At 43.9% G+C, this 17,253-nt stretch overlaps 1 protein-coding gene across 25 annotated transcripts in view; it reads left to right on the top strand.

Annotated features, from left to right (window-relative positions):
- Positions 1–17,253, top strand: part of SLC44A3 (solute carrier family 44 member 3) — a 215,791-nt gene that overhangs the window by 190,427 nt on the left and 8,111 nt on the right. For 23 of the 25 annotated variants that reach the window (XM_053244977.1, XM_053244983.1, XM_053244986.1 and 20 more), the window contains 5 exons: positions 3,514–3,597; positions 11,106–11,243; positions 12,622–12,858; positions 13,930–14,028; positions 16,083–16,325. In XM_053244977.1, the coding sequence (XP_053100952.1) occupies positions 3,514–3,597; positions 11,106–11,243; positions 12,622–12,858; positions 13,930–14,028; positions 16,083–16,094 (570 nt within the window). In that variant the 3' untranslated portion in view covers positions 16,095–16,325. Of the gene's footprint in view, positions 1–3,513; positions 3,598–11,105; positions 11,244–12,621; positions 12,859–13,929; positions 14,029–16,082; positions 16,326–17,253 lie in introns of those variants that run through there. The other 2 variants (XR_008306035.1, XR_008306036.1) reach the window with 2 other exon arrangements.

Below are 17,253 nucleotides of genomic sequence, written 5' to 3'. Positions count from 1 at the left end.
TGACTGTTGTTTGTGTATTATTTAGATTTGTAGCCTATCCCATCCCAAAGACTCACAACATAAAAAGTGAATTGAAACAATCTTTGCATTATATCATTACAAGTGTCCATCCCCTGATGGCTTCCCCTGGAAGGCAGCCCAAACAGACATCTAGAAACTACTCAGACTAGGTTTGACAAATCTCCAGACAGCAGCTCCATATCTGATGGTGCAAGCTTTTTTCCTCTGTGCTCCCTTTCTGTTGGAACCTGGCTCTCAGAAGAGGGTACCCATGGGTGGTGTTTGGGGTTTTTTGTTTTGTTTTTGTTTTTGTGGGGGTTAGTGTATTGTTTTTGCAATAGGCATTTGGGAAGATTTCATGGATTAAAACCATAAAAGGATTATGGAAGGTTGTGGTTCCTATCATCTTCCAGTTGACAAGGAACCAGAACCTTCTATAATTCAAGGTTCTAAATTAGAACTTTGACCACTCTTCCTTTTTAGGTGATGAACTGCCACCTTCTGCTGAAGGTGACTGTTTACAAGGACAACCCCTTTTAGAGTAAATAGCTGCTAAGGTCTGCTTTCAGTTCCCTTGGTGAGGGAAGATCCAATGGCACAGCCCCATCCCCCGAAAGCAATGCTTGTTTCCAGGATTCATGTTAGATTTTGATTTCTGATTTTAAGCATGCTTATTTCAAAATGTTATCTATAAATTAAACATTTGAAAGCTTTGCATGAAAGTATTTTGCGGCTTGCTCATCTCGGCCTCGCAGTTAATATCCTCTCTAATAAAATGCTTGGTGTCCGTGCCTCCCTGCCTTGTTCTGCGCCTGCGCGAAGCGCAGGCGCAGAACAGGGCTAGGGAGACACGCTCGCCGGCACCGGCAGCCATCTTGGGCGGCCAGAAGCGGCCGCCCCGAAGAAGCCGGAGAGGCGGCGGCAGGGGAAAGTGACCGAGGCGGCAGCAGAGCCGCCGCCTCGGCCAAAATAGATGGAGGCCGGGGGCGGAGCGGAGGCCATGTAACTTAAAAAAAAAATTGCTCCCGCGGCCGACGCCGCCGACCGCCCACCCTGCCTCCCAGCTGCCGAGTCCCCCTTACCCTGGCCGACTGCTGTCGGCCGAAGACTGCCCTCAATTTAAGAGGCAGAGAGGAGCTCGCAAGCAGAGCTCCTCTCTGTGCAAAGCCTCTTGCCGAACTGCCGCTTTGGGCGCAAGGGACGCAAGCGCCCAAAGCGGCAGTTCGGCAAGAGGCTTTGCACAGAGAGGAGCTCTGCTTGCGAGCTCCTCTCTGCCTCTTAAATTGAGGGCAGTCTTCAGCCGACAGCAGTCGGCCAGGGTAAGGGGGACTCGGCAACTGGGAGGGAGGGTGGGCGGACGGCGGCGTCGGCCGCGGGAGCAATTTTTTTTTTAAAGTTACATGGCCTCTGCTCCGCCCCCGGTCCCGGCCTCCGTCTCCCCGGCCTGGTGGGGGCAAGTGCTTGGGCCGATTTGGCCCTTAAAGGTGGGGGGGTACGGCGGAGGGAGGGGGAATGGCGGCGGGGGGCCAGGAGCGCCATTACTAGCGCCCGTTATTCAATGGGCCAAAATTCACTTGTCTACAATAAAAATCTACCTTTTATGTAGTTCTAAAACTCTTCTTTCCAGCTATATAAAAAGTAGCTTTTATTTTCCATTTATGACAGAAGCAGAACAAATAGTCTTGACGGCTCAGGTTTTTGAGGTCTGCACAAATGTTATAATTATGTACAACAGTACATTGGAGATCACTGGTTAATCGCAAGACTAAACTTCCCAAGAAGCCTCTGGCATGAATAATTAGATCTATGTCTGAAGCAGTTCCTGCAAAAATGTTTATCTCTTCATTTACATAACCCTTTCATGCTATTCTTCTCAGTTGGCTTCATTTGCCTTCTGTGACTAATAATAATAATAATAATAATAATAATAATAATAATAATAATAATAATTCTTCGATTTCTATACCGCCCTTCCAAAAATGGCTCAGGGCGGTTTACAAAGAGAAATAACAAGCAAAGAAGATGGCTCCCTGTCCCCAAAGGGCTCACATTCTAAAAAGAAACTTAAGACACACACCAGCAACAGTCACTGGAAGTACTGTGCTGGGGGTGAATAGGGTCAGTTACTCTCCCCCTGCTAAATAAGGAGAATCACCACGGTAAAAGGTGCCTCTTTGCCCACTTAGCAGGGGATGCTAATCACTTACATAATCACTTAATCAAATCTAATTGGCTACATAGTGCTGTGATGTCATCTCATTCACAATCATGTAATATTTGATCGGAAGGGATCCTCATTTGATTCATCCATGTAAAGGAAGTAACTGGAGGGCGGGAATGATGGGAAAGCACAGCAGATAGGGAAAATAATTGAACAGGATTGGAAAAAATAGCAATATACACACAATAAAAGAGGTTGCAAGGAAATATTTTGCCACACCCTGAAAGCACTGGCCGACACTAGCCAACATCCTCACTAATGATATGGAGGTGCTGCACACACCTTTCCCCCAGAAGTGCCCCTTAACATGCAAAACTATGTTCTGATGACTATGCAATCCACATGGACATATTTATGGGCATTGAAGAGTGAAGGAGGGGAAGGAGAGAGCTGTGAAAATTGCCTGCCCACACAGTAGAACTCGGGATTACTAAATGCCGGGGAAGTGCTCTGCATGCAGGATTTCAGCATAGTTGGTGGGATGTCAGCTATTACTTTTGAGCTGAAAAATCAAAACAGGAGACTGTTTGGCACAACCCTGCCTTAGATGTGTAGCTGCTTTGGTGCTTCTGCTTTGATGGGCAGAAGAGATAGAAACTTCATAGCAATAGTACTCCACATCAGAAAAAGTTCACATTGAGCCACGTTCAGTTCACACGGTTAAAAGGGGAATGCTGCAACTGCAAGAATGTACCTGTTGTGGATGTCCAAACATTCTCCTGGTGCAATTTTTTATTGCATGGGTTGCTGTTAATCCAAGCGGCCACTTAAACTAGTATTTGGATCTCACTTGTTCACATGATTACTGTTTGCATAAGCAGCTCCTCCCTTGCAATAAAGGAACACATTGGGAGGGCACTGAGACATCCACAAACGCCATGATGGGGGCACTCTTGATTCATCCCCTTTTTAATTGCTTGGGCCAGAAAAATATCATCCAAATCCACTCACTGTTCTCTGAAAATGGGGATCCTGAAATAAGAGAAATTTACTTGGGAACAATACTTTTGATTGAGCGTGGGCTAAAAAGAAGCAGCAAATGCAATCTCTTACTTACAGTACCATTTCGCCAGTCTAGTAGCTTTTTCTACATGTGACACATCTGATGTCCAAATAAAATCCCCATGTGCAAAGCCTTCTCCAAATAAATAGATTTGGGGACATAACTCCCTGACACGTCTACACACATGGAAGAGTATCTATAGTATGATATCACAAGACATAAGTTTAAAACAGCAGGTTTAACATATTTTTCAAGATGGAAAAACTAACTACTACTTTTTTTCCTCCAGGAGAATGCATGTGCAAGGTGCATGTTCAAATGCTGTTTTTGCTGTTTCTGGTGCCTAGAAAGAGGCCTAAGATACTTAAACCAGGTATACTATATGAGCTGAAGCTGTTTGTAGATACTGACATTTTGGATAGAATATCTCAGAATGAAAATTGAGGTTCTTGTTAAGAAGAAGTTGATATAAGGTATGTTCATAGTAAGCCACCTAATGGCGCAGCGGGGAAATGAGTTGACTAGCAAGCCAAATGTTGCCAGTTCGAATCCTCGCTGGTATGTTTCCCAGACTATGGGAAATACCTATATCGGGCAGCAGCGATATAGGAAGATGCTGAAAGGCATCATCTCATACTGCGTGGGAGATGGCAATGGTAAACCCCTCCTTTATTCTACCAAAGACAACCACAGGGCTCTGTGGTCGCCAGGAGTCCACACCGACTTGACTGCACACTTTACTTTATGTTTATGGGTAATAGCTGACATCCATTACCCATCAGCATAACACATACTAACTTTAGGGCTATTAAGGCTAACTTTACTATATATACTATAACATATACTAACTTTAGGGCTATTAGTTTTGGGAGGCTTCAGCGTACACTCTGGAACGGCCTTATCCAGGTCTGCTTGGGACTTCATGTCTTCCATGATAACCAGGGACTTGTCTCAGTTGATTTCTGGACTCGCATATATTGCAGGTCATACACTCGACTTGGTCTTTTGGTCATATTTGGATGGTGGTGCTACTTGGGTTACCTTTGCTGGTCTACGACCGAAATAAAGTTTTACATTACATTACATTACTTGGGTTACCCTGGAGGCCTTAGTGTCATTGTCATGGATGGATCACTATCTGGTGAAGACTGAATTGAGGTTGCCCTGTTGCAACTCCAAGTGCTGCCACTTGACCCTTGCCCTTCATGATCGCTAAGAGTGACCAGAGATGGGCTGGGATCCTGGGTATCAGGAATGATAAATGCCTCCCTGGCACAAGGGGAAGAGCCTCCCTGCTCAAGGAGACAGTCATTAGGCCCCTCTTGAAGAAACCTTCGATAGACCCAGCTGTCCTGGACAACTTCCAACCAGTCTCTAACTTGCTATGTGGGGGCAAGGTGCTACAGCATGTGGTGGTATCTCAGCTCCAGACAGCTCTGGATGAAACTGGTTGTTTAGATCCTTTTCAGTCCAGCGCTGGCCTAACTCTTGTGCAGTGCTATGTGGGGCTGCCTTTGGAAGCTTCAGCTGGTCCAGAATGCTGCTGAAAAGATGCATGTAGGTGCTAGTCCCTACACGAGTATTGCACCTATCCTGCAGCAGCTGCATTGGTTGCCAGCTTGCCTTTGGACCATTCACCGTGCTGGTATTGACCTTTAAATCCCTACATGGCTTGGGAAGTGGCACTTCACCCTCTCCATAATGCTAAAAGTTGCCCCACCCACCTCGCCATTTGGCCCCAGCCAAATTTTGGCCTCCCAGCTATTTGGTCCCCGGCCAGAGTTGCCCCACAGCTATTTGGTATCTTCAGACCACATTTGCCCCTAGGAGTCTGCCAGAGCCCTCAGATGGTCAAATTGAGCCCTTCTCTCAGCCCCAGATTCAATTGACACAGATTCAGTTGGCAGGGACCAGAGTAAGAGAACGCTTTTCCAGGACTGGCCCTGCTTTTGGAATGCCCTTTCAGAGAGACTTTGTCGATCTCCATCTTTGATTAATTTTAAAACCCTCCTTTTAAAAATAAGCTTTTTAAAACAGGCTATAATAGTGTTTCTGGTTTTAATGAGCCCCTGGTGGTGCAGTGGTAAAACTGCCGCCCTGTAACCAGAAGGTTACAAGTTCAATCCTGACCAGGTGCTCAAGGTTGACTCAGCCTTCCATCCTTCCGAGGTCGGTAAAATGAGTACCCAGAATGTTGGGGGCAATATGCTAAATCATTGTAAACCGCTTAGAGAGCTTCCAGCTATAGAGCGGTATATAAATGTAAGTGCTATTGCTAATAGGTTTTAGTCCTGACTGGTGTTTCATCTTATTTTATCTTATGTATTAGCTATTTTATTCTGCTGTCTTTTAGTGAGTCTCAGTGTGTTTTATTGTGTTTTAATGATGTTCTATTGCCTTTTATTGTTTTATTGTAGATACTTTAATGGTTTTATTGTAAGCCATCTGAGCAGCAGTGTGCTGGAGCGATGAGATAAAAATGTTTTGGATAAATACATCCAGATTAATCCTGTGCTGACATGCAAGGGTTTTCCATCATGTGAGTAGGAGGGGTAAATTTTGGCAATCTCCCTTTCCCTCTGCAGCCACTTGTGTTTCCCAAAATTATATCCTTGAGGGTCCCTTAGCTCTCAGGAACATAGTGTCAAGAGGCACAGGCAGCTGAAGAGGGAAGGGGAGATCACTGAAAATCACCAACTCTTATGCAACAGAGAACTCTGGCTCATGGGTGCAGAGTAAGTTGGATGTCAGCCGCTGTGAAGTGCCTTTCCGGGCTCTCCTCGCAGACGATCAGGCCTGCAGCCCTGCGCGGCTGGAACGGCTGCCCACACAACTACCGGCTCCGTCACAGAGCCACTGGGGGCTGCAGGGATTGGGGAGCACGCGGCCCCTGGAAGTCCCAGAATGCCCTGTGCAAGCGCATGCTGAGGGGACCCCTGAGACCAGGAGGCTGCTTGTAGAGTCCTGGCCGGGGGTCTACTCATGTGTCACGGCGTGCCACGGCAGCACACAAGCAAAAAAACCCCAAGGTTAATGGAGTGCTCACTCCGTTAAGCTCGTTTAAGGGGAAGGGGATTTAGGCGGGCTAGCCACCTTGAAACCACCGGGCCCATTTCCGGCGACCACTGGAAAGTGGGCTAGGCTCCCTTAGCCCGCTTTCCAGTGATGGTGAGAACAGGCCCACTGTCTTTAAGGTAGTTACTAGCCCTGAATCTTCAAGACAGTTACTAGCCCTGAACTATCAAAAGGCTTAAATATCAACTATCAAAAGGATAAAATATCATCATTATTCTGCAGCCAGGTATAATTTTCTGTCCAAACAACTCAATGAAAAAGATATTTTAAAAGGCAAATATTAAATCCATTGATCTCAATGGAAAATAACTAAATACAGGTTGTATTGTTCTCAGTAATTTTTCCTATTAGCAGCTATAAGAATTCAAGCGGAAATTTCCTCTTGGAATAAATCAGATTCAAGTTGTATAGGTAGCATGAAATATGGTTTTGCTGTAAGATGCTTGAATCCAGAAATGGGTGACAATATGAGGACTGAAAGGAAATGTGTTACTAGGGATGTGCTATAGCCCTCCGGATCAAAACGCTGTGAGTGACCTGGAGTTGGAGAAGCAAATCAAAGCGACATCAAAGAGAGACAGAGCTGTAATAATGAGTGACTTCAATTACCCTCACATAGACTGGGCAAATTCACATGTGGGTATTGACATGTGGGTATTGAGAGAGAGTCACATGTGCTACAAGTAGATAAATTGGTTTTGCTATCCTGATCCGTATGCAACTTAAATGGAGACCGCCATACTGAACGTATCGGCAGGCCAAAGAAGCTAAAACATGCGTCGGGCCAGCTTGTATTTGGTTTCTTTTCAAAGAAGATTCTGTTGCTATGTCACTCCTCTTTTCTCTGAGCTTATTTTAATAGAGTCCTAGAGTGGAAGACTGAATTCAGCTGTTACACAAAGTAGCCATTATTCTTCACAAGCTAGGAACTTTAGGGCCTGGACCTGTGCCATAGGGCTTTTCTCACAAAAACGAACAGGTCAGTTTTTCCAAGGCCCTTGACATCCATTCTGTGTTGTAAAGTACAGATGGATTCCCTCCACTACCCCCCACATATTTCCCTCGCCTACTGTGCTACTTCAAAATATGTAAACAATCCCATTCCTTATTTATCTGTGAGAAATATGTCTTTGGTTCCCAGGCTTCAAACCTTAAGGGGCTGAATTTGTTATAGATAACAAAATAATGCTACTGCCAGAATGAGGGCTAGGTGAAATTTATTGTCAGCATACCAGACTTTCTGGTTTGTGCTGTAGTTGTAATTATCTTGGTTGCCTTTTCTACAGAATTGGGCTGAACATGTGGACTAGGGGACAGATACGCCCATAATGAAACACGCTTAAAGTAGTTATCAATCAAAATCAAGTTTGTACTTTAAAAATAAAATAAAATCTGTTCTACTTCACAAAAGCCTTTTCTATCAGGGCTCTGTATGGTAAATAAACTCTGGGTGCAATTCAGAGAAACGCACTTAAGATCCATTTTAATCAAAGGGATTTAAGTGCCCTGTTGCATGCTGAAAACTAATTGGTTTCCATGAGAAGAGTGTTTAATTAAACTGGATGGTTCTCTGTTAGTGTGAGATTAACAATCTTTGTTCTTCAAGAGATGATATTTTTTATATCTGGGCAACTTTAGCATACATTTATACCTTTGTTGAAAAAAAGAAAACTCCAAACTAAATCTGCAGGTATTTTGCTCTGATTTTCAGGATCTAGACTGATGCATTCATGCGTCTGTACGTGTGTGGTTCCTCTTTAGAATCAGAAGCACCCTTTTAAAAAATCTACATAAAGTTACATCCTCTTTTGCCGTTCATGATCACACAGTCTGCAGCTTGGGAATTATAATCTTGTTCCTGTTAGAATCTTGTGTCAATATGCAACTTCTTTGCCAGCTGTTTAGCTGTTTTGTTTTTTTGATCATGAGGATCTAGGGATAATAAATACGTGAAAGGGTTATCACTGACAACTAGAGTGATATAATTATTAGTACCATTTGTGACTGCCTCCAGTTCTGAGAACACACTGTGCCTCAAAAGCCCTAGAAATGTCAATGAACTTCTTTAGTTGTGCTGGCTTACAACTATGGAATAGACTGTGAGCCGGGTCTCATGATCAGTGAGACTCGGTTTAGAAGGGTGAGCGGGGAGAGTGGGCTAAGCCTGCTCTCCCCGCACATAAGCAGGGAGGGAGCCCTGGGCAGCCGGATCAGCCGCCCACACGATTGCCGGCTCCGTGACGGAACCGGCGGGGACTGGGGAACTCGGGGGCTGTGCGGCCCCCAGAAGCTCCAGTATGCCCTGCGCGAGCGCGCAGGGCATACTGGGGAGACCCTCGGAGCTGGGAGGCAGCTTTTCGCCTCCCCTCCGGGGGTCTACTTGTGAGTAGCCGTGGCGTGGAGCCGCGCTGCAGCTACTCACCTGCTTAGGCGAGCCCGGTGGTTTACACGAGCAGCTACTCATGATCAGGAAGCCCAGGTTTGCGGAGCGCTCCACAAACCTGGGCTTAGGGGAGGGCTGCAAAAGCGGGCTAGCCGCTTAGGCGAGCCCGGTGGTTTACACGAGCAGCAAAAATCGGGCTAGGCTCTCCTGGCCCGATTTTTGCTGCTCGTGAGAATAGCCCCTGTTAGTATTCTAGATGTAGAACAAGAGCAAAGTTAGGTATATGCTTCATGTACTATTATATCCATCTGGACTTGAATGTTCTACTATGATCTCTTGGTAGAAAATGCTGACAGCCACCAGAATATTTCTTGGCATTATGTACTAACACATACCTTGGCACTCTATAAAAGTATTTTTAGAGGAGTTGCAAGGAAAGGAATTTGCATAGTAGTTTATTAGGTGACTAATACAAACAGTTCTGGTTCCAATCTGAATACACAGCTGCTGACACACAAAGCATGTATGCAGTGATGCTGCATGCACACTTTGAAAGAGGGGGATATTTTGATCAATCTCCCCTTCCCTCTATAGCCAATTGTGACTCCCCAGCATATAACCCTGAGGGTTGTGTAACCTTCAAGGGTATATTTTTGGAGGCTGTTCTCATGATGGGTGGGAGCCCAGCCTGGTTTTCCTCCATTATGAGAACCACCGGGCTTGCGGGTGAGCCCGGTGGTTCTCTGGCAGCTAGCCTGCCAAGGTAGCCCTTCCCTTAAATGAGGTTAGCAGAGCAAGCGCTAACCCCATTTTGGAGATTACAAGAGCGTAACTCTGTGCTGTGGCGACTCGCAAGGAGTCCCCCACCGCGAGGCTAAAACAAGCCGTGATGGAGCTGGTAGTTGTGTGGGCATCCGATCTGTCCGCCCAGGGCTCCGCAGGTGATCATCTGCTGGCTCTCCCCACCGAACCCTCCCAGGCTCTACACACTGCTCACGTGTAGAGCTTCTTGGATTCACAGTCAGTTACAGAGGGAAGGGGAGATAAAATGACACCCACACCCACAATAGCACATGTTGCATGTTCAGTGCATGTGCACTTTGTTAGTCTGGATGTCAGCCAGTATTATTAAGAAGATGGTAAGCAAACCTTCCATAAAATTGCTGAAGTGATTTTGTTGTAAGAAAGTTCATGTGTATATACTCTCTCTCTCTGACTAGAATTGTGAATTGTACACTCTGAGGGTCAGCAATTATTTTTTTCTCTTCATTTTAAAAGCTTTCTGACTATAGGAAAAAAGTAAAAATTGGGAACATAAATTTTGGACAATCTGTGTGAGGCGTTCCAGCAGATGCTGACACATTCATATTCTCTCTCTCTTACACACACACACACACCCACACACCAGAACTCACAAAGTTCCATATTTTAATCCCCAATTAAACTTTGTGAATCTGCACATTCTTTTTGCAAAGTAGCTTCTGTGTACTGCTGTCTTTGTAAGCACTCCAATGTAGAATTAGATTTTTTGAAATACTTTAAGAATGGTGTAATCCATCTTCCATTTCTCTAAGCAAACTACAACCACTTTCAGATTGCTACAAATACCTGGTCATAGTTTTCCTTTCATTTACATATTCAACTGATTTTTGAGGAATGTACTTTACATGAAATTGGACAGAGTTTATTTCAGTTTTGTCTCAATCCTCAGGGTTAGGATTTCACTTTATATAGTTTCACTTTAAAATATACAAGATAACCTAGTTATTTGCAGAACCACTATTCACCGTTCTGTGTATCCAGGGGGGGTGTAATAGACACCTGTTTCCAGTATCAGTGGATAATAATGGGTTAAAACTCACTTATCCGTGGTTCCTAGAGGGCCAGATGTGACTGTGGAAGTCACTTCCGGCCACCATTTTGTCTGGAAGAGACAGAGGACCCATTTTGTGGCTCATTTCTTGAAAAAATTGGACGTGGCCAATGATTTTTTTCAGTTGGGCATTTTGTCCTTTGGCGAGCATTCCTGGCCACATGGGGGACCCATGGAGTAAGTTCTGGGCCGTTTGGTGGCTTTTAAAAATATTTCCCTCCACCCTAGAACCTAACCCCTCTTTCCTCATAGCCCTAATGCATCGTTACAGTTCTGTTACTTGTGGAAGTAGGCGAGGAATGGAACCCCCGTGAGTAATGAGATTCTCCTGTAGTTGTATAGGTGCTGAAAAATAGGTTTGATTATAATGTGAGATATAGAGAGGCAATATAGATGTTATATAGAACATAACATTAGATATAATATAGATATCAGAATTTATTTTAAGACTACTTTTGCCCAGGTAAACATTAGATTGAGATTTCTACCTCCTATTTTTTACCTCTCCCCCTTCATATAAAAAATAAATAAACTTGTATCCTCATTTCAGAATGCATACACAGCAACAACCATAAATGGGACAAATTTTTGTACCTCAGCAAAAGATGCCACGCTTATTTTAGCAAAGAATCCAACTATTACCGTGCTAATCAACTGCTTTGGTGACTTCACCATCTTTCTGGGAAAGGTAATATCCTTTCATTTTCTTAACATCGAGCTCATTCACACAACTGAAAACTGTGTAGGACCAGTGTCCTACCCAGGTTTGGGAGCTGTTTGTGCTCCCAGTTTTCAGTTGCTGGGGGCAAACAACTTGGTAGGAGGAGTAAGTGATTATGTGGAACCAGGGTTAGAGGAAAAGCTGGGTAGGATAGCTTTTCCTCCTCCCTTGGTCAGATGCTAGGGAAAGCTGGGTATTAGGCATGTGGCCACCATTGAGCATGGGGGGACAAGCATCCTCTGGCTCCCTGAGCACTTCCGGGGGCCGTCAAGAGGCTGGCCCCCACTTTCCCCCACACCTTTGGGGGGCTTCCGGACTAGCTTGTTTGCCCCCAATCTCTTTGTGATGGGTGCTCTGCCCTTTTGCCTGTTGCACTGGGTGCTTCATTCATGTGCCATTGGAGTTTGGTTGGTGCTCCAAGCAGAGAAAGAACACATTCACCCTGACCCCAATGGTGTGCAAACAAAGTGCCAAGTTCAGCAGGCAGATGGGCAGCATGTCCATCTTGCCCTTGCATATGATGTAGTATGCAGGGGGTGTGGCCTGTGCCCACTAACACGCACACATAACCACGGGGCTGGCACCAGTCAAGCTCATCCCACAGCCACCAGTGAGCTCCTTATCCCCCTGCTGGGTAGGACAGTGCTGCCCCAACCAGCTTTTCATCCTACCTTGATTCCACACAATCACTTCTCCCTCCTTCTACCTAGTTGTTTGTTCCCACTCAACCAAAATTGGGAGCACACACAGCTCCCAAACCTGGGCAGGACACTTGTTTTTGGTTGTGTGAATGACCTCATTATGTCATTATCACCTGCATATCCAATACTATCAGTATATTGGCTGCGTTCCTTCCGACAGTCACAAGGAACCTGGTTAAAGTTAATCAGGTTAGTGCCCAGCTGATTGATTGAATGCTGAACTTCAGGGTAGTCAAACTGCTCCAGTTTAGATAACCAGGATTCCTCTTTCTTTTGAAATGTAGTGGCCAATATTAGAACTGGAAAAAATGGTACAAAGTTGTGAGCAGCAACCTTTCAGTTCTCTGCAGCAGATTAAAAGTAAAGCAAAGCAAAAAGATGGGAGGAGGAGAGAAGAAAGCTGTATGGGTATGGTGAAGAGCCTAGAGGTCTTCTGCTTATAATACCCTTAAGATGGAATATAGGAGGAGTTATGCAGACTTAGGCTAGTGTTGCTGGGTACTAGGCGATGATCAGGATGTACCAGGGCTACTGAGACAAAGAAAAAATTCTGGCTATTCTCCATTCTAGCAGTAATCTAGCATCGTTACTAGATTAAAATCAGCAGGTTCTGTAATCTAGTGTCTGCATTTATTTCCATACAGGTATTTGTGGTATGTTTCACAGTTTTTGGAGGCTTGATGGCATTTAACTACCATCGGGAACTACACGTTTGGGTAGTTCCACTTCTGCTGATTACATTTTTTGCTTACCTGGTTGCCCACAGCTTCTTATCAGTATTTGAAACTATAGTGGATGTCCTGTTCCTTTGTTTTACTGTTGACATAGAAACAAATGATGGAACTCCAGAGAGGCCATATTTCATGGATCTAGAATTAATGGTAAGTATTCACAGTGGCAACAGTTAAAGTTGGGGGAAAAATAGCTTTCCTTCCATGCCAATTTTAGGCTAGCTTTTTTCTTGATGCATCACATGGTGGGATAGAAATCTTTGAAGATACAAATGTACCAATTTAAGGCCATTCATACCCTGTATATGCTAGCTATATTTCCGCACTCCTATCCCCAGTGCCTCAGTTTGGGAGTGGGGTGGGGGATCTCTTCACCCATACCCTCCTACCTCAGATGGTTAGCCCTTCTCTCCCCCCCCCGCCCCCCGCCGCTGCTTTTTGCCGGCATCTTTGAGCAGGATTTTGCTCTTCTCCCACTTGACCAAGCTCCATGATGTGCCTGCCCCCAGGTAAGTGTTGTTTGGGAGCAGGCTGTGCCCGCCGGATTCTGTGGTCACTCTCATCATGGTCACACAGCGGCTTGGAGTACGGACACTGTTGTTATCGTTGTCCTTCTAGTCTTCTTCTGCTAGCAGTTTTGCAACAGAGCGTGGCAGTGAAAAGCAGTGTATTTTCTCACTTTATGGTAGCACAATGCTATGCCTGGATCCTGCTCATTGTGTATCACCATTTTGCAAAACCAACAGCAGTACAGTATTATTAGTTGCCGAACTCATTGTTGTATTAAGAGCAGAAGCCTTTATTTATGAAACGTATCTGTTCAGAAAACAAAGAAGTCAATTGGCTAAAAAACAGTCAGTCAAATGAAAAACCTTTTTTGGATTGTCAGTCCTATTCAAATATTTACTAGGTTGTAAACTGTTAAAATAATATAAAACAGGCTTGACAAATTTTCTTTGGATCTAGGAGCGAGTACAAAAATTTAGGACACTTGAAAAAATTACTGGACTTAGTGACAGACATTGTGAAAGGGGAGGATATCCCTTCACAAGTAACATACTTAGACCCGAACAAATAAAGATTTAATTAAATAACTCTACCTTTGAATACCCTAGTCTAAGGAACCATCATAACATTTCTAGGTGCCATGGCTCCCTGGTGCCTGAGATTTGTCAAGCCCTGGAATAAATTAATTCACCTTTTTGTTATTTTTTTTAATAGAACTTTGTGTATCAAAGCAGCAAGTTCACAGAGGAGAGCAATCAAAAAAGTAAAAAAAGTCGTCATAATAATGAGTATGGCACAGAACTCCAGCCTATGGTGAGAAACAGAGCGCATTGTGTAGGCATCAGCTAACATGGTGTCTCTTCTGTTAGATTACAAGTGTGTATTTAGACTTGGTGTTTCCAATACAATTTCATTTTATTGAAAGAGACTGCTACCTCAGAGCTGAGGCTGACACAAATAAGGCCTTGTGTGGTTCCCTGAAACAGCAGAAAGTTAAGTTCTAATAGGGTGACCAGCCACACAGGAAAAACAACATTCCTTTTCTTTCCATGACTGTGTAAAAGAATGTTGCAGATTCAGCTTATTATGCAGGGATAAGAAAAGCTACACCTTCCTGAAATTTCCCTTTCTACACAGCTGTTAAGGGTACAAAGAGCCCTGTGCTCCTTTTGTACTTGGTTACACTTTCTTAGGACAGCTCCTTGTTGTAGATGCTTCTCACTCTAGCTGGGAGGTTTGGTGCAGGAACTCCAGGATACTTTTCAAGGCATGTAATTCCTACTGCACTGAGAAACCTTAAAGACCAAGTTGAAGACAGATAATCCTGGAGAGAATCTATCTATGTGGTTGCTAAGAGTCAACACCGACTTGAAGGCACTTAATCAATTCCTACTGGGCAGAGAGAGACTTACGTAAAGCTGGTATAAAACACAACATATTCTAGCTTCATCTTTCATTTTGAAAGTCATAGTGGGCACACAGGACAAAAGAAGACAGTGTTTCAGAACTGACACATGGTATTCCAGTAATATACTCCTCGTACCTTGTCCATTACCATCCTACTACTTCTCCCTTTGCAATTCAGAAATGCAGCCTTTCCTCTCTGTCCTCTTGGCAGAAACTCTAGTCTACACCTTGGACATCTTTCACCCCGACTTCAGCAATCTTCTCTCTGGACTTGTCACCCTCACCTCTGCCTAGCAGTTTGCTACCAAATCATTTATCTTTCTTGCCATTCTAACCATGTGATTTTGACCACAGCTTCCCCACTCCAACTGTCAATCCTTACACTGGCTTCTTGTCCACACTTGGACCTTGCACAAGCTTTTCATCCTTACCTTCAAACTCCTCCATGGCCTTTGCCGCACATTCTCTCTCCATTCTTATATTCCAACACAACCTTGCCTGAGTCCTTCGCTCATTGAGCTCCACCACCCTCCCATCTCCGAAGGTCTCCTGCTCCCTCCTCACCTGATTCTGCCCTTTTCCCCAGCTGCCATTTATGTCTGCAGCTGCCTTCCAGAATGCCTCTGTGATGCCACCTCTTTTGCTTCTTCCAAATGGCTTATCAAAAACCCCTTTTTTGTGATCTTTGGCACAACCCCCTACTGTAAATAAGCCTACGTATCAAAAATAACTCTATATTCATCCCCCTTTTGCCCTGCCTCTGCTTTCTTCTCCTTCTGTTGTTTCCCTTGTGTCATTGTCTTGATTGTAAACCTCTCAGAGCAAGGGTCTTGTCTTTGCATTCTTATAAAGCATCCTTTAGATCAGTGGCACTCTCTCTATAATAATATTAATAATAAATATACAACACTGTAGTGTCTGCCCAAGAGAATCTGACAATATCGTAGAATAGTTATTCTGTAGATAATGGTCATTTCAGCAGAAAAAATAAATCATAGCATGCTTACTAGAGTTTGTCTGAGAGAAGTTTTACAGTAGTAGCTATCCTTCTGCCAAAATATATTTCTTGCCAGAGAGGAAAGTCTGCACGTAGTAGTCACGTTTCTAATTTTTTTCTCCATGTTGCAAGCTCTGGCAGACGCAGGCTCCTACAAGGTTTTTTTCAGCTTTTTCTGATGTATGGAAGTAATAAGCTGGTCTGCCAGTCTGGAATGTGTGGTTTTATTATACTTATGAATGGCTATGCTTCGTTTATTCATTATGTGGATTTCTTTATGCATTCCCCCCCCCAAAAAAATGGTGGGGGGGATCAAGTCACATATACATGAGTCATATGTAGAAAATTATTATTTCTGGTCTGTCCTTTTTTACCCTTTCCTTTGCTTTGTGTCACTTGAACATCATTGTGTTAACATTAAGACTAATTCTATGCATTTTTAAACCTTTTTTCCTGATTATAGACCAGACCTTGAGATGGCTTTGAAAGCATGCACACCAAAACAGCAAAGCCCAGACAAAATAAAGTGAAGGTTGCCAATGCCTTGAGAGAATGAGCTCCTGATTTGGTTTGTACCTTTTGCACTAGATTGTTACACCTCCATAGAAAATGTCTGAAGTACACATGATTTTATTAAAATAGTATTTAAGATGTTTTTATGAAATTATATTAATAATAAAATCTGTCCTAAGTGTGTTTTCACTGACATGGTAAAGGCCTGTCTTTTTGGAAAAAACGAATGGCAGTGGAATGCATTATATATACAGTGCCACGTCATTTAATGTCAGTAGCCTAGAAAATGCAGTAATAATCAGAATAAGAAGCAGTACTGGTTACATTGATGCATGTGGTGAGGAACATACTGGGGAATCGAATAATTAGGCATTTTAGGTAATAATAGTTCACATAATGGCAGTTTCTTCCACTGCATTTCTTTGTGGAAAGCTTGGCTTATTTCCTAGCAAATCTAGAACTCCCAGACAACTAAAATAGGGCAAAGGTTGTTTTAACAGCTGGGTCATTTTTTTAAGAGAGTAACAGCTCCCCACATTTTCATCAGCAACTAAATTAAACATGCTAAAGGAGTAGAGAGAGGATGCTCCTTTTTCCTGGAGCTGCTGGGGGCACACACTTCTTTAAAAAAAAAAAAAAAAAGCACACATACTGTGCTGGAATCATGGGTTCTGTGTTCAGCACTCAGTTCACAAGCAACCAGATCAAAGCTTTCCCCCATCCATATTGGCAAGTTGCAACAAGTTGTACGAGCCATATTGGCAAGTTGCAACAAGTTGTACATAAGCAGCAGTTCTTGTCAGTAGATTGCAGGGCAAGAGGCACTGTGTGCACTGTACTGGGCCCAGGAAATCCTACTAGTTAGTGCCCTTTATAGCAGCGGTTGACATACTGCACAAACTTCCATGCATGTTTTAACAGAGCAGCATCCAGTCGCACAATTGCACTCTTGTGCACATACAACACAGAAACATAGGAAACTGCCATATACTGAGTCAGACCATGGGTCTATCTAGCTCAGTATTGTCTTCACAGACTGGCAGCGACTCCTCCAAAGTGGCAGGCAGGAATCTCTCTCAGCCCTATCTTGGAGAACCCAGGAAGGGAACTTGAAACCTCGA

Source organism: Hemicordylus capensis, chromosome 4 (genome assembly GCF_027244095.1).
Source record: "Hemicordylus capensis ecotype Gifberg chromosome 4, rHemCap1.1.pri, whole genome shotgun sequence".
Taxonomy (NCBI): Eukaryota; Metazoa; Chordata; class Lepidosauria; order Squamata; family Cordylidae; genus Hemicordylus; species Hemicordylus capensis.
Note: the sequence above shows the minus strand (reverse complement) of the source record. Positions and strands in the feature narration are given on the sequence as shown.